Source organism: Ilyonectria robusta (assembly GCF_021365365.1).
Source record: "Ilyonectria robusta strain PMI_751 chromosome Unknown BGZ61scaffold_25, whole genome shotgun sequence".
In the NCBI taxonomy this organism is placed as follows: Eukaryota; Fungi; Ascomycota; class Sordariomycetes; order Hypocreales; family Nectriaceae; genus Ilyonectria; species Ilyonectria robusta.
Genome location: NW_025764459.1, coordinates 396,985 through 418,645, shown reverse-complemented (window position 1 = coordinate 418,645; position 21,661 = coordinate 396,985). Strand labels below are relative to the sequence as shown.

Sequence of the window (21,661 nt, the reverse complement as noted above, 5' to 3'; positions counted from 1 at the left end):
TGGTTTTTAGCGAACTGACTACCCCTCATTACCATCTGTGATACTGACACTCTAAAGGCCTTGGTCAGAGTCACGGCTGTAAGAAGCGCAAAGATTTCGACAAAGGCCTTCCCCTTGAAAGGCTCCATCGTTCTCGCTGTGCTGGAATAGGGCGCCCATGAAGAGAAACGGGGCGGCGCGTCGCAACTTGGGCATTCAAAATTGTATTCATCGTCTTGGCAAGCATAGTAGCGTGACTGGTAACACTCGAAAGCGAGATCGGTGATCTACTCGTGGTCAGCCCCCGACTCGCAAGTGGCGTTTCACATGTTGAACCTTGGTTGGCTTTCACATGTCGACTTGAAAGCAGCTGTGCTACCTTCCCCACACCGACTCCAACGGTCGATGTCAGTCAATAACTCACATCACGTCTGCATTTATGGCTGGACTAACACTGAACAATGGACCAAACTATAAACCAACTCGGGCCATTCCGTTCGTGCCCGCCTTGCGATGTGACCTCCTCACCCCGTTGATCCGATGCGCCCGTCAGAGCGGTTTAATAATGCTAGGGAACGGTCGGAGAAAGCGATCGAATCATTATACCTCGCGGGAAGTTCCGTCACTACCCCATTCCAATCCCACAGAAGCAGAGGTAATTTATTGGGGCTCGGGGTCCCATGAAATGGCCCTTCCTCTAAGGCGGGCGAGACTTTGTCAATCATCATTTATACGTGCATATTACGTGTGTCTCACTTTGGAGACGTGGCTCTCGAACATCATTAATTGTGAAGTCCTTAGTCTCTCATATACGCTCTGGTAGATCAAAGCAACACAGCAGCAAAAAACACAGTAATTGTACACAATTGAGCTACCCAATACCTCTCACTACAATGACCTTTTCAATAATAAGCCTTCTAGCTGCAGTAGCCTTCTGTCTGCTTGTCTTCCTGCCTCAATCAACTTTATCTAAGGTGACACCTTAGCCTTTGAACTAGAGATAAAATGGCCCTCTCCCTCGCCTGCCAGCCGCCCAAATCTAACATACACAAAACCAACACCCAAGACCGACAAAATGGCCCCACCATTCCGCCGTTGCATCCCCCAGACCACCAACCTCAACTCAAACATCATCAAAAGCTTAAGTGAATTAAAGGCTAAAAATAAACATATAAGGCTGGCTGAAGCCAGGCATGGTCAAACCCACCCCATTTCAAATGGATGCAGAGTCAAATTGTCATTCATGTCGACACCTTACTTAAGACCTCAAGAATCTCCATCCATTACAATGACTTCGAAACGCATCATCTTGTGTTTTGATGGCACTTTTACCGATACTGGGGATACCTCCGAGAGACTGAAACCAGGAAGCTACGTATCCCGAATCTGTCGCTGGATCCTTCCTCCAATCCTGTGGCAATTGCTCTGGGTTCTTCGCTTCTTCGCCGTATTCAAATGGATCGAGCAGCATATATTACTGCCAAGGCCCAAGGCTCCAGGCTCGACAAATGTGTCAATCTTGGCCAGATCAATTAAGACAGCTGGAACGAGAGTAAGCGACAATGGCTCAATAGAGTCAATTCATCAATTAACCCTCTATGTTGGGGGCATCGGAGCCCTCGGGAACCCCCAGAGCAGAGTTGAGGAGGCGGTCACCGGAAACACAATGACGTACAAAGTGCGGACTGGCTATCGATTTCTGGTTGAGAATTACTGTCCCGGCGACGAAGTATTTCTCTTCGGCTTCTCTCGCGGAGCATTCGCAGCTCGTGCAATTGCGGACTTTATCAGTTGCAGGGGGATAACCAGGAAACATACTATGGATAATTTCGACTTGTCTTGGCAGCGGTTCGTTGAAGAACGGAAGATGAGAGTCAATGTACAATGTCGGGAAGAGACAGGTGGCACTCACCGAAATCCCCCGATCCGATGTATCGGTGTATGGGATACCGTGGGCTCCCTCGGAGCTCCTCCCCTGTTCTTCCACCATCGTGACGATATCTCTACGGCTCGTTCTGCCCATAGAAGAAGTGGGCATTTTGACGTCAGCCTGAGGCCGAATGCTGAATATGCTTTTCAGGCACTTGCACTAGACGAACGCAGATTCGACTTTTATCCAGCCCCTTGGGCCTTTCAAGCAGAGAACGAAGTAAGATTTGCACAGACTTGGTTCCCAGGCGTGCATGCGGACATCGGTGGTGGTAGCTCTGGTGATCTGAGCGACTTTGCATTTGTCTGGATGGTCAGCAAGATACAAGAGGACAATCTCTTGGACCTGGATGAAGAATTTCTCCAAGCTGCTGTTTTACAGTCCTTGAAAGAGGGGATATCGCCTTGGTATCGCACCATTGGTCCTAGAGATTACCTTGATCGGCTCTCAACATGGCTACGGAATTTGCCGGCATGGATTACGGATTGTTTCCGCGTCGCACACAGAAATCCACACATGCTTGCGACAAACATCGATCAAACGGATACTAAAAGGGCTGAGGAGAATAAGGAGATCCTCGCGAAGGAACAGAAATTCCATTGGACCGTCGGAGAAAGGATGAGGAAACAACAGCCGTCTTATTGGGAAACTTGCCCCGCCCTGAAGAAGAGATATCCTTACGTCAACAATGACCCAACTGAAGCCGATATTTTTGAACGTATGGAAGTTCCTGTGGGTAAAGATCTAGAGTTGTTCAGGTATTTTACCACGCGCAACAGTTAATGCAGAGAGTTCATATAATATAGGGGGATTTGCCAAGGAGCTTGTAGAACCCATTACAAAATCTGTACCACGATTTGGGATTCCACTAGTTCAGAGTTGCAGGTGTCTCATTAGAAGCGGCCATGGCCCTCAAGCGTGCGCAGAATCCCGAATCTTGACCGTCCTGTTGTCCGAACCCGACGCGAGCCGCCCGCCGTCCGTCGGCGGAGAACGCGACCGAGCTGACCCAGCATGTCTGAGTTCTGCGTTTGCATGGGTGGCGAACTTCACATGCCAAACGCCACCTATATAGAGTTCAGGTCGCAATTCTTGGAGCAACTTCTAAATGAACAGATGATCACAACCGCCAGACATACCCAGATGGACCAACAATCTCACTTCCGTCGAATGGTGAATGCCATTGGACAATGCTGATTCTGAGTCCTTCTGGTTTTTTCCCTGTACCCCCTCAAGAAAATCCGGACATAGACCGGAAGATAGATGTGGGCCAGACAAGTCAGCAAACCGCTGAGTTATCCTGCATCGTACATGCTCTCAGAGAAGTTGAGGAGCGATGGAGACAATTCAATGAGCACGGTTCTGTGAGGCCCATCCAGGGCGGTCCGTCGAGAGTCTACAGGTGCATTACTCTACGAAACTCAAGAGTCGTGATCAATGCCCCGAGTATCGTACCAGGTAGCCAGAGGCGTTACTAGCACCTGTGCGGAGGGATCTTTGCTACTAGTACATATCAAGCTACTTCTCGACAACTAGATGATTTTTCCAACATTAAGCTTGAATATATTGGACCCTAGCCGTACGCCTCACCATAACATTATTAATGCCCTGCAAGCTGAATACGAAATCTTAGCCAATAGTATATATGAAGGTGCTTCTCTGTCAGACGGAACAGAGATATCACATCGCCGACTTCGGCAGTCAACAGCATACGATTTTCGTATGTTTTATACGGACTGTTATTTTCCCGGACGGACTAATAGGCCCAACAGCTGATCCTGCTATCAGTGGGCTAATTACGATCCCTGCCCTAAGACATCTATTGTATTCCAATTCCTCTATAAAATACGGCCCTTCAGGCCGTCAGTGAAAAATCAAGCTCTTCCATCGTCACCAAGCTGTCTCAACCAATCCATTCTTCCTTCGATATTCTCAACAGTTAGATGGCTTTTTCAACCTTATCCAAGCCGCTGCATATCGGATCCCAGCCGCACGTCTCACCTACATACCCCTCTCAAGACGGCAGTAGCGGAGACTGCTGCTGCGTTGGATTTTCCTATACCCGGCATATGCGTACGGCCGATGTCTAACCAACGCATACATAGATAAGTCGACGGAGTTTGCCGATCAGTCCAGGGATACGAATAGTTACATTATTTCGTATTGCAAGCTACAATGACGAATTTTCGAATCACCTTTTCCGTCTTTCAATCAGGTCAAAGGATGCGTTCCGAATGTAGATACTTCCCGAAGTCTAATGCTGTCACAAGACGTCTTTCAGCCTACCGAGCCACACTCAAGGTTAAGCTCTCATACCTTCATTGGCATAGCTGCCATAGCATGTGATAGATCTCCGGCATTTGGGAATCCCTGTTCAAAAGAGTTTGAGAAATCGGTAAATTCCGAATACTTTCTTCGGCTGTTCTGATGATAGACTAGCGAGGTTTATCCGATCACGCAGAAAGGTGTCACGTGCGATAGAACGTTCCAGAACCGGCAAGTGACATGCTGTTCGCTCCTACTCGTCGGAACCACTTCTAAAACACCATAAGCTCACAAAGCAGTCTATTGTAGGATCTGCAGTATGCTGAGAAGTGACTAACTCACCTTGGTCGGCCTACAGTACCATATACTCAGAGACATCTCTCCGCCGTCTAAAATAACCGAGGAAGGGCAAGGGTCCTCAAGTGGCACCTGTTCCCTAGTGTTGTTAACCCCTTTTGACAGGCGCATCAGATCAACGGAGAGAGGAGGTCACATCGCAAAGCGGACACGAACGGATTAGCCCGAGTTGGTTTATCCCCTCAATTGTGCGAAGCCTCCCAAGCGGTCACTCGCAAGGATCTAACCCAATAAGGACTATCTCTCCAGCCTATACCTGTATCAGCACTGATCTTTAATGACACCTTAAGTCGACTGCGAATAAGATTAATAGATAAGACCTTATCGCGGCGATAAAATCAAGTTCCTGCTAGCGCCGTAACACTGGGGCAAGTTACATTAGGGAGGCTTCGCACAATTGAGGGGATAGTTTGGTCCATTGATTTTCTGTGGAAGGTCCGAACGTGTTTCAGTGTTAGTCCAGCCATAAACGCAGGTGTGAGGTGAGTTATTTTTGTCACATTGACTGACATCGATCGTCGCTCTGGCTAGTGGGCATGAGTCAGTGCTGGGAAGGCCATCCGAGTAGCACAGCTGCTTTCAAGTCAACATGTGAAAGCCAACCAAGGTTCAACATGTGAAACGCCACTTGCGAGTCGGGGGGTGACGACGAGTGGATCACCGATCTCGCTTTTCGAGTGCTACCAGTCACGGTACTATGCTTGCCAAGATGATGAATACAATTTTGAATGCCCAAGTTACCAAGGGTTGCTCGTATTTTACTAAAATACCCACTTTTCGTCCGTGCGTGGATCCTTGTCTCCTGTACGGAGGGCCCTTTCAAAAGTCTTATCCAAGCGCTAGTTTGAAAAAGGAAATCCGACAACTGTGGCTTGGTTAAGTACATCAAGTACTTTCTATAGTGCCTTATCCGCTAAAGGCTGCTAATTTTACAGCAGCCTATCCTCACTGTATTACATTCTAATCCCCCTAGCACCCCTAAAACTATAGTGGATGTAGCAGCTAACTCATTGTGGCTGGATTCTACACCTTGTATCTTAGGTAACTAACAAGGATTGAGAGATGTGGCGCATTTAGCGCTTGGAAAAGACTTTTGAAAGGGCCCTCCGTACGGTACTCCGTATTTTTATTAAATTCCATCCTTTTTATCCGTGCACGCTGGTTGGGGTTTAAGTCCTTTGACCCCTGATGGGACTTTCTTCTAGTACAGTGCTACGAGCGATAGTAAGAGACAATGCTTTGGGAACAGAGGACATCTGAAAGCCATTCATAAACATGGAGGCCTCAAGAAGTACACGGCTTCAAGTACATAGGCTCTTCTTTGCATGCACATGTTGTATCTTGACCATAAATGGTAAGGTTTGCCATAGCTCAGCAGAGCGTCACTCTGAGCGGTGACATGGCTTACGCTAGATGATGGTGGCATAGTTAACGTGAGGTGGGCTCACATGCCTTTTCTCGGCTTCTATATCAGCCATCGCAATAAGTCTCCTTATTTTACAGTTTACTTATCGCGTCAATATCTGTAATAACAGTCTAGAGGATGTGGGTTCAATTAGACTACCTGTAAACTGCGAGCTTGAGCAGCTAAGCGGAAGAGTACAGGCTGTATTGTGAATGCTGTTGAACGAAGACAAAGTTTCAGGCTCTCCCTCAGCGTTCTAGGCTATTACACCGCGATTCAGATAGCACGCACAGCCCCTGTCCTGCTGGTTACTGTGCGGGTGAGCGGGGAGATTAGGAAGGTTGTGAATATGTAGTTGCATTGCTCTACGTCATTGTAATAATGTGCCATCATTCACATGTCTTTGCTCGGCCAATTCAGGTTGAATCATTCCTGTGACAAGTGTGACCAGCCGCCCAAATCGCATTTATCTTTTCGCAAGGTTTTGGCAAGCTTTCCGTATCATCGGAAGTATCCGTCAGAATGCGCAATTGACGTGGGTAACCGTCAAGCAAATACAGGCATCAAAATGACATCGACGTCACATGCTTCGACAAAATGAAGGCTGAGGCTATGCGCGGCTGCGAGTTCGATTCCAGGTTCGAGGGATCAGCCGGGCTGCTAACAAGGCTGCCTAAGCACGCATTGGGTAAATGCGGAGTATGCCTTGGGGGTTGGAACAGCTGCAGAAGCCCGGTAGGCTTGGGGACAAGCCACAGAGGAGAGGAGCATCGTGTTACGGCTTGGTCCTCCGTAATAGCGTGTAAGGCTTAGAAGGCAGCTGGAGCACCTCGTTGATAGCGAACATAGGCGATCAATGCCCAATCTTTGCTCTATAGCGTAACGGTTAGAGGTGCCCGTAATAAAGCCTCATTATGTCTTATGTAAAACTACTAGACGTATAAAGTATATAGGAATATAAGTGCCGTTTTGTGGCTGTTTAGAGCGTGTTCTAGACTCTAGGTTTCTATACCTTAAACTAAGCTAAAGTAATTATCATAATTTACTGGCTTATTTAGTAGCCCTTAGGAATGTAAGTGCCTTTTTATAGCTGAGATAAGTCATCATTAGGTTTTATAGGAGGGTATGAGCTATGTCTGATGTAATCGATAACTAGTGTCGGAAAGTTCCATTTTACGTATAATAGCTAAGGAAGTTAGGCTACGTAGGTATATCTTGGGGAAAAGCATTTATATTTCTAGAGTATCTCCTTCCCCTAATCCACTACCATCAGTCTGCTTCTTATGTGCGATTGCCCTTTCTTCTTAAGATCATCTGTCGTAACTAGACTGAAATCATCAAGGTACGCAACCTAGCAGGGACGTTGATTCCTTGGATTTAATAGCTAATCATAGAAGTCCCATCCCTTTAAGATATGGATCATAATGCCGCACGTCCCGGCTTGCGACTACTCAGTTTGGACGGCGGTGGTATCAGAGGCATCTCCAGTCTAATAATCCTAGATGCTATCATGCATAAAATTAATGAGAGGCGCGATCCAAAGATCCTCCCATGCCAGTATTTTCAACTCGCCGGTGGAACCAGCACAGGCGGACTGATTGCACTCCTGCTGTTCTGGCTGGAAATGGATACCAGGAACGCAATCATGGTATACCAGGAGATGGCTAAGAACATCTTTAGCCCCAGGCTCCCCAAGCTTTTGGGGGGTTATAATCTGCACGACTTAGGCTACTTTGGATACTGCATTGGCAATCCCTACTTGTGGTTTAAGGCCCTTCTACTTCCTTCTCGCTTTTCGGACTCTTACCTAAGGGAGGCCATTGACGTTGTTATGATGGGTGGAGGACAAAATCTCCGCAAACCTGGACCCGGACCCCCACGAATGTGGGCACATCCTGCCTCTTTGACGATAGATAGCTAACTATCCTCAGGTTTATGTGTGCCACTAGCATCACTCATGAACGCGCCGAGCTATTTCGCTCCTACGAACCCCCACAGGGCGTGGAGGACAGATTTCAGGGTATCACAGTAAGAGATGCCGCTCTCGCTACGTCCGCCGCTCCAACGTACCTACCTAAAGTGAAGATTGGGAACGAAGAATTCTGGGATGGAGGCCTCCTCAACAATAACCCCATCAACCAAGTATGGGATGCACGATATGACGCCGCTCCCAACACTGCAGGTGAACCCGATATTTACTGCGTTGTTAGCATTGGGACAGGCCGCGTTAAGGGGCCAGTACAACAGCCCGGTGGGGGATTTATCAACACCGTCAGCACAGCTATCTCGTACACGACGAACACGGAAGCTAAGCACCAGGACTTCAAGCGCATGATTGACAGGCGCAGGCGAGGGGGGGTAGATATTCATTACTTCAGGTTCGATGTGGAATTGGAGAAGGAGATAAATCTTGACGATTGGCAGAGTATGTCAACACTGGAGAAGATCACGCGGAATCAATTGGGGCCTGGTTGGGATTTAGGAAGGAGTCTTCAGCGCTTGTGAGTTGATGCGGATGGACTGGGTCAAAATAAGATGTGGGCGTTCTTGTACTTTATTAGTAGGCTCTATTTCACTAAGTGACCACTTCAACAACTACCACTTCACAAAATGGGAGAAGTGACACGGAACAAATATCAACTGTCAATACTCATAGCTCCGACACTCAAGCCGATGTGCCCATCTCTCGACCTCAAGCAGGAGCCCGGTGGCGCAACCAAGTCATTCACTCATGCTTCGAGTGTCGCGGGAGAAAGTTGAAATGTGACAGATCAGTCCGTAAACCTTGGTAACTAGAATGTTGACGTTTCTTTCTAACGAACGTCAAAGAAAAACTGCGAACACTGTCGGACGTCCGGCTATCGGTGCATCTACGTCACTTCTACGGATGCTGACGCTCAGCTTTCCCAAAAGCTGGCACAAATCAAGGACGCCAAATATGCCATCGATGACACCCTTTTGAGCAATGTTCACTACCGGCGTTACCAGCCAAAGAAGAAAGCTCAACGTCGAAAACGTTCCCGGACGCCTAGAGAAGCATCCAGTGATGATGACCCTCACTCAGATAGTGACAACGATCATGGATATCTTGAACCTACGCCCTTAGCAGTCCAAGATGCTGCATACGCTAATCACGCGGATGATGATCATGAAATTGACAGTCTTGGAGTCAAGATTGGTCGAATACGATTGAGCGAGAGAATCGGAGGCCTATATCGCCCGTGGATTGCGGATGAGATACGTGGCGAGCATTCATTGTAGGTGGCCGAGAGGAGCATTAGCATACGGTTAGCAGTATTATAATTTATGCATTTGTTGGACTTTTACTATCTTGGTTACGTGTTTTGTGGTTTTGCAGCTAATGACCGAAAACTTATGGTAGCAAAACACCCGATCGCCAGAACCAATGGCATTCACCCCTTACGCGCCTTCGCCCAGTCAAGCGAGTACCACCCAGCCTTGCTCCCCGCCCTTTTCGTCGCAGCCTTGCGACCCCATGGGTTTACCCGGCAGCGTTTACCTTTCATTCATGCACATTGCGGATAGTCATGTTTTCTTCTGCTCATCGCGATGAGTTACTGGCCATTTGGCTCTTTGGAGAGCTTGCAAAAGCATGTGCGTGACTCTTCGAGTCACCACATCTGTTCTGACTGCTCTACCGACGACGATTTTCCGGCAAGTGCCGACGCTTTCAGATGCCATCACCATATATTTCGTTCCCACCTCCCATCGTAGTGTCGCTAATACATCGTCGCAAGACTTCGGCTCCTACAAGACACCCTTTAGCCTAGACGGTATACCCGCGTCGAGCAACTTCGTCGACAGGCCGTCCGACACCGCCGATCTGGAGAAATACCTCCTCCCCCGCCGATCGCATTCCTGGCGATCATGGGGCAATACTGGCCACGACGCGGCTTTTGCGCCTTTCCCAGCTATACGAGTCCAGACGGTTGGCCAAGGTTGATCTCAGTCTCAGCAGGACTATTTTTGGGAAATGGTATGGCGGCGAACTCGGTGAGTCTTGGCGGCCTCGCACACCAACTGCAACGTCATGTAATCTTACTACTGTATGTACAGTATGTGTGTACTGTACATACTGTGAAACATCGAAAACTGTCGTCTTGGTCCTAAAGGTTCTGGTCCTAAAATAGCGTCCTTAAGATAAAGTGACAGTAAGTTAGCGACCCTACTTTTCGCGACACCCACTTTTCGCGAGCCCACATGACCTCAATCTCAACAACGCGTCTCTTAGCTACACGCGTTTCTACCTTCCAACATTCTTGTTCGCGCGTTTTAATGTATTTAGGCCATTCAGCATGCCCAAATATACCCAAGATGACATCCAATTGGCCCTTGAAGATGTTGCTAATGGTGTTCCGGTTTTAAAAGCAGCCAATCGCAATGGCATACCCGAGTCAACACTACGGTATCGTCTTAAGGGCTCAGAGCCGCACAAGCTTGCCCACGAACACCAGCAAAGACTGTCATCCTATCAGGAGGAGCAGCTTTCCAATTGGTTAGCCCTTCAAGACCGATTGGGCATGGGGTTGACGCATGCCCAGATCCGGAAGTTGGTTATGGCTATTTTAGTCGCAGCTGGCGATAACACCCCTCTTGGTAAACGCTGGATGGCTGGCTTCCTACGCCGTAACACGCGAATCAAGACACTCAGAGCAAAGCCAATCGACTCAAAAAGGCTCAATGGGGCAAATCCGTATGCAATTCGGTCCCTTTTCGACCTATTAAGTCAGCCCGGCATCCGGGAGATTGCGCTTTGGAATATGGACGAAACTGGGATCTTCCAAGGAGTCGGGGCCAATGGGCTTGTAGTTGGCCAATCACAGCGGAAGTAAACGATTAAGAAACACCCGGGATCTCGTCATTGGACCACTATTATTGAAGGGGTTTCCGCAACCGGAAAGTGCCTTGATCCATTACTTATCTTCAAAGGTAAAGAGACCCAACAGCAGTGGTTTCCAGCAGAGATGGACTTTCTGACCAATTGGGCATTTACAGCTTCCTTAAAGGGCTGGACTTCTGATGAGATTGGCCTTGAATGGCTAAAGGAGATCTTTATTCCATCCACAAAGCCAGAAAAATCCAATGAGAAGCGGCTTCTAGACCGTGACGCCCGAAGCTCCAGTGGTCGGGGTGATCTCAGAGTGGAGTTCTTATCGATAAGCTATCACATTTTGAGTGGCTGCATGAGATCGGGTAAACCGTGGACCAATCATTCCTGGAGGGTGAGCGTGCTTTGGCACGCCAACCGTTTCAAGGGAACCATCCATGATTCAATAACTGTTTTAAGGGCCGATGGAAAATTGAGGAAGAAGAGCTGGCCCTTGTCGCTTAGTCACTTGTTAACTTCGTCCACTTCTTGCTCAAGCTCACATCCACTTCCGTCTGCCCTGCTCCACATTATGTTATTGGACGGCCTTATCCTTTATAATGAAATTTATTCCGCCCGGGAGGACTAACCTCATAGGGCCAGGTGCGCTAGGCTATTCACAATTCTAAGTTTATTGTTGGATACGCAATTTGCTATATGCAATAGCAAAAGTGATTGATCAAGTGATGTGTATTGAGAAGGTTGTTTTTCTTCTTCTTAAGGGTTCAGGGCAGGCTTTTTATGCCTTTTCTGAGCTATGTGGAATCAACTAGAAGATGCTTGCTAAGCCAGTGGCAATAGGTGGCAACTTTTATCTTTGATGGCGATATTTATGCCGCCACCCGAGGTCACAATCCAACAGCTTATTTTGCCGGGGGGTCATCGGTTAAGTGGGAGGTTTTGTCAGGGGGTCATCGCCGTATTAGGAAACTTATGGGCCTTTACAGTAAGCTGAGTCTTTAATTGGCTGGATCTTAGAGTATTTTTTTCTGAACTCGAAGGTGTCCACTGTCCGCCCGTCAAGTGAGTAATCATCCATATCTGCTCCCGGAACTGCTCGACGGCTCGGCCGTACCTGCGCAACGCTCTGCCTCGGTACGGGCACTGCTCGTCCAACGAATCTGGCACCCACTCGTCTTGCCTTCCGGCGGATGCGGATAACTGCTCGCCCACCCAACCCTCTCCCGGCTGTACCCACCACTGGTTGGCTTCGTGGCGTAAAAATGAATATTCCAACGTACTCTCGCCGTGCTGATCCTCGATCCGCGACCACGGGATCCGCGGTATCACCTCTGGCCGGAACCCCGGCTCTGCCTCTCCGTCCCCGGCCGCGGCGGTGTCTGTCATGGTCAACACGGCCAACGTACGCCGCGCCTCCTGCAATACGTTATGCAACATATCGGATAACGTGCCCATCCCCAATCGCACGCGTTTGTGAATAATCTGGTCGCCTCGCCAATCGATCGTCTCCTCGCCCGGGGTCGTAAATCGGATCTTCAACCCGTACGAACGTGTATCGATGATACAATTCATCGGCGTCGGCTCTGCTTCCTTGTCATCGGATATCCGCGTCATGAACCGCCGCATCTTGCCTCGGATAATGCGGAACAACCCGTCGGCCTTCTCCTTTGCCCTCCGTTTACCTACAACCTGCTGCAACTGGGCGATCTGATCCTGCCGCTCCAATGTGGACTGGTATAACACTAAATACCGGGCCACCTTGATGACGGCTGAATATACTTGGGTGTAATTCACAACCGGTATCCATCCGCCGTCCGGGTTCAACCCCCATGACGGCCAACGCACTAATGACGATACTCTCGTAATGCTGCCCGCTCTTCAATGGATGGTCGAATAATTGGATGACGGCGTCTAAACAACTCCGTTCCAACCGACACTCTGTATATCGGCCAATGGTGTCGGTCCCGGCCACAACCTGCTCAACTCCTTGGCAAAACTGGGCCCACGACCTGTCTTGTTGTATTGTCGTGCGGTACGGCGGCCGTTTCCTCCCGCGCCGGCTTCCGGGCTTGCGGCTCTCTTCGCTTGTGCTGCCACGGGCATCTTCGTCGTCACTTTCGTCCGTACTGTACTCTGTGCTGTTGTCGCTGTCGCTGTCCCCATGCGTTCCATCCAATATCTGCAATCGCTCCCAAATACACATCATCGTACGTCAATGCCCCTTGTACCGGATCCATGCGTCTGGCTCCATAATCCCTTCAAACGGCTTGTTGGGCGTGATGTGAATCTCTTTCCGCTCCATCTCGAACAACTCGGCTGTGCCGGGACTGCAACGGCTGGTGGCCACATACGCATTGTCCAATACGCATTCGAAAATCTCCCACATCGTCTGCAATACCGGCTCGTTCTCGCCAATCGGCTGCAACACTTCCTTCCGCAACCACATCTTGTCGATATTGGCCAAATGCCGGGGCCATCCGCATCGTTTCAACCATCGCTGCGCCTCCCACTTGTCGCTGATATCTTGGACCCGGGCATTGGCCTCGCTTTCGAACGCTTCTTTATCTTCTTGCTGAATGCGCTTAATAAACTCGGCTTTGCGGTTGACGTCGTTCTGGCTGTCCCCTCTGCTGCTTGATGGGATGCTCCGACCGACCTCGAACCAACTGCTGGCGACCCGATTCCGGAAAAACCGCTGACACTGCACTCCTGTTCTCCATGGCACCGCCGGGTCGGCTGCTGCGGACTCCTTGGTGCGCCGACTGCGTGTCCGATGGTTTATCCATCTATGATGAACCCGATAATGCTGTTTGATGCGTCGCAACTGACGGGCCACATACGGACACTCATCACATCCTAATCCGTCCGGCTTGGGTGGCGGCAACCATGGTATCGGGGCTGTGGTTGGGGGCGGTACTGACCATTGCTTTAACTCTTCTTGGTTACTGATGATCCCGGGGATGGCCTTGATGATGTTGTGGATGTATTTGGCCTTGTTATCTGCTGCATGCTGTGCTTTCATATGACGGACTACCTCGTTGGATACGACGGCTATTTGGTATGGTTTATATATAACAAATGGGTACTCGGGTACGTAAATAAACGGCTCTATATTGCTGGGGCCGTGGTGATAATAATTATAATAAATACTGGGCTGTAATTATATTATTATTCTATTTTACTGTCTGATATATTGCTTTTACTGGGTTGCTGGGTTACTGTTTTTAACTATGGATTATAGGCGGAATATATGTATCCTCTTCGAAGAGTTTATTTATAATTTTCTGATAGTTCATTTATGATTTTCTGATAGATACTATATTCTATTCGTATATAATCTCTTCTGTATGTTGTTAATTGTGAAATTAGCTTTATGGGGATTTTCATAGTGAAATATCTACAAGTTCACCCCTTTAGGTCTTCTACAAGTTCACCCTCTAGTCATTAATAGCGCGGTTTGAATTTATATGGAGTTTTCAACGAGGTCTACTGTCTTCTTATCTATTATTCAACTCTTTCTAGACGGCGATTCAACTTCCTCAAGATAGGGTCATAAGACTTCTTCCATTGCGGATATCTTCGCTTAAATTCTTCAATGCGCTCATGGACTCGAGTTTCCATATTGCGCACCACTTGTGCTTGCTTTTTCCGCATAACAACAAGGCCCTCTTCATCTGAAGTAGCCTCAGCTTCATCGCTTCCTGATATTGAACTCAAGTCGCTGTCTGGTTGGATTGTAGTGCGGTTCTGACGTCTTTTGCGTCGGTTTTGCTGACGATGTTGGAGATGTTCATATGACTCTAACCCCTTTTTCAAAAACCAGATACAGTCGTTAACCTCATCGCATTCCTCGAATGTTTTAGCAACTTCCATTTGTCTTATCTGGCACCATTTCTTTGGGAAAAAAGGACTCTCGGGAGAGGTATCTAATTCCAGTGTAGGTATGATAGAAGGGCTTTGAGGCAGCCCAGCTGATACTTGCTCCCGAAGAGCAACCAACTGGGCATAGAGCTCATTTTCAGGCATTCGAATCAATTCCTGTTCGGGTTGTATGACATAGGGCATATAGCTCCTAGAAAACCGAGAACCAGCTAGTTGCCAGCCGTCAATAGGATGATTTGCGATGTTGGATGCTGGCAGTGGATGGGCAAGTGTTCCAGTCTGTCGGGACTTGGCGTAGTGTCTGATGAGTCCTTGATGCAAACTGGGCCACCATGTGAACTGTTTTTCCTCCTTCTCCTTACGCATAAATCCCCGGCTATGTGGATATGGGAGAATCCAATGGCTTCCAAGGAATGACCTTTTCAGCTCTTGCCGCCACCTCCGTGCGCCAGATTTACCTCGTGCGGTCCTGATGGCATGGAAGCTCTGCTGGAATAGCATACGGTATGGCTTCTCATTCCACCCCTGCCGTTCAAAATGGTCATCCTTCGATTTCCAAAGCCAAGCAAATAACACATGAACATCCTTCACTGCCAACCTGTTTCCTTGCGCAAGCTGAAGTGGCTGGTAATCTTTGAGCATGGCATTGTTGACACTATCATAGCAGAGGGGAATGTCTCCTGCTAATGCGGCCTCCGTGTATTCTGGCTTCAGAGCTGACTTGACGTGAAAGAAGACGTCCTTTCGAAAGGCACACAGGCAGAGCTCTCGAAGGTAATTCTCCAAGAGGTCGAGGCACATAGGAATGGAACTGAACTCGAGCATCCATTGGTAAGCCTTATCCACTCGAATGAAGTCGATCCGTACATCTCGGACTTGGTGGTATCGAGCGCGGTAAACAGTCTGCATGGATGGGTTGTTGAACATCATATAGGCCGCGTGGGGTTGGCGGAAGGTGAGCGTATTCCAGTCAATCTTGTCAAGAAACCAAGCATAGCCGTACACCTCCATTGTGCGTTTGAACCCGAGACCTTCGTATCGGCGAAGTCCGTTTGGCTGACTTGGATCGGGTCGCTGTCGTATATCTTGCCAGCAACCGCCGACTTTCTGTATCAATCCACCCGAGTAAGAGAATTGGAGACAGCGAAGAAACATAAGCATGATTCTTGTGTGCTCCCAAGTCACAAAATGCGGGTCCTGAAAGCTGTATACCATCTCGAACCCGACACAGAACTTGTTGATATTCCACCGCAGCCATCGAAGCAAAGTATCGGTCGTGAAACTATAGTATGGGGAATTATCGTTGGTGGGTACGACAAAGCGCATGTTGTGGAGCTCTCGGGAGCGCATTCGGCTATCAATCGCGTAGAATAGCTCCTTGGAAACACGGTGCTCTTCTCTGATGCCAAAGGACTTCTGCATAGATCCCAACAACGCATAGTGGCATCGGAGCTTTGTGTATAGATATGCCTTGATCAATGCAGCTGGCTGATGGCTGAGACCACCTCCAACAAGTTCCCATGTCTTTCTTAACTTCTTGTCGAGGGCAAGCGTCTCAATGGCTGTGTTTGTGAATGGATACACATTCCCTGCCGCGAAAACTTCCTTGACACTGGGATAGAATTGAGAGTAGAGAAGGCCAGCAAGACGGCGTGAAGAACGCTTTCCAGTCTCAATAGTCAAGCTTCCGGTATCTTGAAGCATACTGAAGGGATAAAAGGCTTGTTTCTGGCTCGCTTCATCAGCCGACCCGTGCTGGGCCTGGAAGGCATATGACTCCAAGCAGCATCGCCTGTATATCAGCGATTCGGCTCGTTTGTCTCTTAGATCATCCATAGCCTCAGCCGCCAGTTGGCTCCAAGGTACAACTTGCGATGCCTGTCGAGGGCAAGTTTCTTTTCCGATATCAAGATAGAAGTCTGGCGTAATGTGGTTCTCGTCAATGGCTTTGACCCAATACTCCTTGAAGCGTGATACCATTTTCTCCCAGGTGACGTCTTTTGTGAGGACCTTCAGGTTCTTTGCTTGAAGGAGGATAGTCACATCCTGGAACTGTTGGAACCCTGGTTCTTGAACAGTGGCGAGGATATTGGCCCAAACTTCGGCTAGTGCCTCTGGTGGTAGAAAGTACACTAATTGTTGTTCCCGTGCTACTGGATGTACACGCTGAGCAAGTGTTTCCACTCCACGAGCGGTAGAGTTATAGCGACTGTGGTCATAGCTCGACGGATAATGCTGGACATGGGCGCTGCTGTAGCATTTGTATATTGCCGGGAAGAGAATGCCGTCCGTCCATAGCTGAAAGTCTTCGTCTCGGAGCCGGCTGCACTTCTGCTCCTCTCGATACAGGTTGGGAAATAGAAAGTACAGAGATACATCCTCGAATCCAACGACACGGCCGAAGGTATAATGAGGAATCTGGTGGACAGGTCGGTGTACTTGATGTTGTATTCCAGTTGCATCGAAGTAAGTAACCGGCCTTGAACGGAGGTGAAGATCAGACTGAAGATCAGACACAGTCATCTGGGTAGGAGACCATCGAATGCCCTGCTTGGCAACCGCGAGGCAACTTGGGAAGGCTATGATGCTATCCACATCAAAGGAAACCCCGGCATCATCTGTAACCCCATCGTCTTCTCTTAAGCAAAGACGAGGAGGTATCTCGTCTCTGGAGCCGATACCACAGAACATCTCTCTTCGGGTTGCAGCATCGAGCTTTCCAGCTAGGTCATCTTTTTGGTGTGCTATAGTTGCAGAGCCAAGGATGTCAGGACCCAGCTCAGGTGCAAATTCCAGATACATTGCGAGACTGATGTGTTCATTCGGGTCTTCCGATCGTTCACACTCTGCTTCTTGGTGGCAGTTATTGCAGCATCCTCGAAATTTGGTGAGTTGTTCTGTCAACTCCTGTGCGAGGCATCTGACTGGATCTTGCTCGTCATTCCGCACCTGGGGCGAGGTTTCCGACGTCTCCTCGAAGGGAATGTTCAGATCAAGGCTCTCATCATTCGGAATAGGTACCGAATCCGCTGCGTCTGCAAAATCCATTGCATCTGCAGTAATGCCAACATCTGACGCAGCTTGCTCTTCTATCTCTTCCAGTGGCAGAGGACTAGCTGGGGGAAGGAATTCCGAGATATCCATACAGTCAAGTCCTGGTGCGCCAGTGGGATTGCCCAGAGAATGAACATCGGTTAACGCATTCGCCCACGCAGCGCCTGCCCCTGACTCTTGGTGATTCCCTCTGCTCAACTGAATAGGAAGCGGAGGCAAAGCAGAGAGAAACGGGTTGAGGAAGCTGGCATGCACTGTATCGCGTCGTACAGAGGCCGCCCCCTGCCGCTTCGCTCGTTTCCGCGCTGCATCCGCATTGGTCTTTTCCTCAGGTGTGGGATACATACGAGGTCGGCCACGCTTAGGTTTCGTTGGGCCAGTGCTAGACTGGGGATTGTCCATGATGTGACAAAGATAGTCAGGAAAGATAATTGGATGAGCTGTGGTCGAATACCTCTCCGATTTCCTCAACTCAAACTTCGGCGAGGTTACCGAAGTCATCGAGGTCCGCCGCCCCTCTTGGATATGAAACCCGGCGCGACCCCTTAATAAAAGTCCCATTATGTAATACGCGTTTGAACAGGGACGCAAAATCCAATTGTACACATACAGGGGCGTCCTACCATAGAGCGATATCTGATGAGCTTCAAAAGCAATATGAATCCTGAAAAAGGTCTAGGGCATTTTGAACTTGGTACTATTCCTAAAGTAGCTTAGTCTGTCCGCGAAAATCGAATGCGGTCTGTTTTGTCCGCTAAATTCTGATTGGCTGCAAGACACAGAGTCGACGACGAGGTCAACAACTTACAAGATAAATACAGAAGCCACAACGAATAAAAATCCATTGATCTATTGGTAGAATGCATCAAAACACTCTATTATATTCTTAGAGTCTATGCCGAGTAATTTTACTCTACATTCAGCTGCTAGTTTGAGTCGGTTAAGGTATAGTGGTTGGCGTATTGGATTCAGGCGTAGAAGCTCGGACCACCTGACCCCTGTCTACACCAAGTTTTTACGTCTGACCTCCTTCCAATAAAGCCTAGGGATCCCCGGACAGCTGCTGCATCCAGAAGCTGGCCGATACCTGCAGCAGCTCCTCCTGCAGCAACCTATCGGGCCAGTGGTCGCTCCGCACATGGTCCCACAGCTGCTCCAGGCTGGCCCGCTGCGCCTCCGTAAAGCGGAAGCCGTGCTGGTCCAGCAGCGCGGCCTCGTCCAGGCTCAGCACGTTCAGGCAGTAGCAGAGGAAGCGTTTCCAGTAGGTCAGGTTCCGCTCCATACTCGTCCTCTCCTGGAGCGGCCCGAACGGCCGGCTGTGGGCGTCGTGGGGGTGCGGGCTGGCCAGGAGCAGGCGTGTCATCAGCGGCATGCTCTTCAGGCCGTCCACGCAGCGTTGGAAGAACAGGTGGTCGAGGTTCGCCGTCAGCCTCTGGAGCACGTCGTCCTCAGGCCCGGGCATGCGGCTGCAGAGGTGGATCCGGTGGAGGTCTCGGCCGTTGAAGTGGGCGGTCCACCCGGACCGACGGAGCCAGGTCGTCGTCTCGTGCCTCAGGATGCCCTCCGCGAGCACCCTCTGCAGCTCCTCCTGTCGGCTCTGCTCATACTCCCACTGCTCCTTGATCTCGGTAATCAGCTTGGAATTCTGCCGCTGTCTGCTGCCGCCGCCGCCGCTGTGTGCCTCCTCTGTATCTATATCTGGATCCACCTCCTCGCCATCTTCGTCTCCAGCATTGGCCTGGGGCCCAGTGGTGACGCAGAAGTAGTGGATAGCGCTGCCGGGTACGGTGAAGAAGGTCTGCAGCTTTACCTCGGACCAGTGGGTTGGATCGGCCCGGCTCACCTGCCACTGATGCTCTTTCTTACAGTGGACCTTCAGCATCTTCCGGCTTGTAGACATAAACCGGCACTGCTGGAAGTCTTGGCATGCAAGGCCCTTGTGAATGGTGAGGCCGTCAATAGCTGCAGTTGGATTGGCGGGTCCATACCGGAAATTGGCATCAGAAGGGCGGTCCAGCTCCAGTGTATTGTATTCAGCAATAATCGTATTCCGGACTCGGCAGCTAAGGTCGGCATGTTGTCTGGATAGGTGGCTCGAGAGGGCTGATATAGCAAAGCCGTGGATCTTGCAGATAATTACCTTGTGCTCGGGGGAATAGATAAGCCAATCTGCTGTTGCCATTGCGAAGGAGGAGAGTCTCTCTTTTCCCTCTCTCTTTCTCTTCCTCTCTCTTCCTCTTTCTCTTCCTCTTTCTCTTTCTCTCTCCCTCTCTCTTTCTACTCTCTCTATCTCCTGTCTCCTTTCTTTTCCTCAGTAGGGGAGGGGGAGGAGGAGGACGAGTAGGAGGGTTACCTTCTGACCAATCAGAACGGGCGGCCTTAGGGTCGGGGCGAGGGAAAAGTGGGGACAGAGGAGGCAGGGGTTGGGCAGGATAAGAATATGCGTAACCCTGCGTAACCCTGGGCGAAGATGACGGGCTCGAACGTGAGGGTTAAGTTGGGTTAGGGAATGGCGCGCGCGCAACAGCGTCAAAGGCAGTGCAGCCGGCGGCCGGAGGAGCGGCCACGCGCGCACAAAGGGACGGCGGTCTTTTTCTGGCGATGCTACCGCGAGAAAGGCGGGAAATGGAGGAAGAAGGGGGCAGCGGTATTTGGCAACAGGTATTTGGCCCCCCCTGTTTCGGCCCCCACGGCTCCGTGCGTGGGCAGAATCCGCTGACCGCCCGGTATCTGGGGTCGGATACCGCAAACCTAGTGGTTTGGCATTACCTGATCGGGTTAGCGTGCTTTAGTAAGCGCGCATAGCCGCGGCCTTCACAGTGTGGCCTGAGGCACTGAGGTAAGGGTAATGGCTCCCAGAGAATCACGTGCGCTTAGCGCTTGCGTCTATTCGGCTAGTGCGTGGGCCTAAGTGCCTGAGGTAAGAATGCATGTTGAGTGTGGATGACTAAGCGATTCGAGGGAGCGATAATGCTTCAAACGGGCCGTACGGTGGGTGTGCCCCTACCCAAAAACACCACAAATTGGGTTTTGGAACTGTGCCCCCTATGGACTTCCGCACACCCGTGCGCTATACGACTCACTAAAAAGAAAAGAATCGGACGTGATAGCCCAGCTTCGGACTGGGATGATACGACTGAACAGTTATCTTCACAGGATAGGGGCAGCGGAATCGGACATATGCGATTGTGGACAAGCAGCAGAGACGATTGAGCACTTCCTCTTCCGATGCAAAAAGTGGACAATGCAACGGGAAGCCATGTTTAAATGCTCACGAACAAAGATTGGGAATTTGTCGTTCTTCTTGGGAGGAAAAACTGCGTCGGACGACGAAAAGTGGAAGCCAAACATGCAGGCCGTGCGTGCGGCAATCAAATTTGCTATCGCGACAAACAGGCTCGATGCGGGCCAGCAGCCATCGGCAAACTAACCTCTAGCGTGCGATTATACTAACAAAATGCAGCCTCAATTTGGCAGACCGTGCTTCAGCTGCTGAGAATAGGATGCTGAACACTTGCAGAATTTGGCCTTCAAGCAGGTGATACGTGAAATCACGTGAGGATCATCAGTCACGTGAGCAATGCCTCAAAAGGGCCTGCAGGGCCCTTCTGACTTTGCTTCATCATCATTCTTCTTCATACAACAATACAGTCCATCACCTGCTATTGCAGCTTTCCGGCCCTTCGTGCCCCCTAGGGCCTCTGGCCTAGGGCCATCGCCTCTTTTCGTATCAGCAGGCCTGTCATGGAACAAGTAGCGACGAGGTTGAGCAGCAAGCGATGAGACGACGATCCGTGGGGCTTGGGGTGTCAGGTATCAAATGTACTGAAATGTGAACTAGATTGTGTCAAGGCCCTATAGGGACTTCCCTCCGGGCGAAATAAAATCCATCCATCCGTACCACCCGTGTGGGCGACTTCCGGAAGGCGTTGGGCAGTAC

The 21,661-nt window shown here is 49.8% G+C and overlaps 6 protein-coding genes across 6 annotated transcripts; 2 read left to right on the top strand and 4 right to left on the bottom strand.

The window, feature by feature from the left end:
• Positions 1-1,267: 1,267 nt before the first annotated feature.
• On the top strand, positions 1,268-2,692 carry BGZ61DRAFT_537760 (uncharacterized protein; the record flags this gene model as incomplete). Its single annotated transcript, XM_046254572.1, has 1 exon — positions 1,268-2,692. One exon carries the CDS (start codon positions 1,268-1,270, stop codon positions 2,690-2,692), a length of 1,425 nt encoding a protein of 474 aa, XP_046098410.1.
• A 4,685-nt stretch (positions 2,693-7,377) lies between these two features.
• Positions 7,378-8,387, top strand: BGZ61DRAFT_314164 (acyl transferase/acyl hydrolase/lysophospholipase; the record flags this gene model as incomplete). The annotated part of the gene is made up of 2 exons (XM_046238850.1): positions 7,378-7,820; positions 7,868-8,387. Coding segments are annotated over 2 exons (963 nt in total), but the record flags the coding sequence as incomplete, so codon positions are not given.
• A 3,471-nt stretch (positions 8,388-11,858) lies between these two features.
• BGZ61DRAFT_117207 (uncharacterized protein) lies at positions 11,859-12,704 on the bottom strand (the record flags this gene model as incomplete). The annotated part of the gene is made up of 1 exon (XM_046237003.1): positions 11,859-12,704. A coding segment is annotated over exon 1 (553 nt), but the record flags the coding sequence as incomplete, so codon positions are not given.
• A 293-nt stretch (positions 12,705-12,997) lies between these two features.
• BGZ61DRAFT_498117 (uncharacterized protein) lies at positions 12,998-14,172 on the bottom strand (the record flags this gene model as incomplete). Its single annotated transcript, XM_046251243.1, has 2 exons — positions 12,998-13,893; positions 14,103-14,172. 2 exons carry the CDS (start codon positions 14,170-14,172, stop codon positions 12,998-13,000), a joined length of 966 nt encoding a protein of 321 aa, XP_046098407.1.
• Positions 14,173-14,289: 117 nt separating this feature from the next.
• On the bottom strand, positions 14,290-17,715 carry BGZ61DRAFT_364404 (uncharacterized protein; the record flags this gene model as incomplete). Its single annotated transcript, XM_046241518.1, has 1 exon — positions 14,290-17,715. One exon carries the CDS (start codon positions 17,713-17,715, stop codon positions 14,290-14,292), a length of 3,426 nt encoding a protein of 1,141 aa, XP_046098406.1.
• An 802-nt stretch (positions 17,716-18,517) lies between these two features.
• Positions 18,518-20,333, bottom strand: BGZ61DRAFT_460914 (uncharacterized protein). Its single transcript, XM_046247073.1, has one exon. The coding sequence runs from the start codon at positions 19,901-19,903 to the stop codon at positions 18,764-18,766; it is 1,140 nt and encodes a 379-aa protein (XP_046098405.1). The 5' UTR covers positions 19,904-20,333; the 3' UTR covers positions 18,518-18,763.
• Between the last annotated feature and the right edge of the window lie 1,328 nt (positions 20,334-21,661).

Bases quoted from the DNA above. Each gene is read 5' to 3' on its own strand.
- BGZ61DRAFT_460914 (XM_046247073.1), bottom strand. From the start codon at position 19,903: ATGGCAACAGCAGATTGGCTTATCTATTCCCCCGAGCACAAGGTAATT.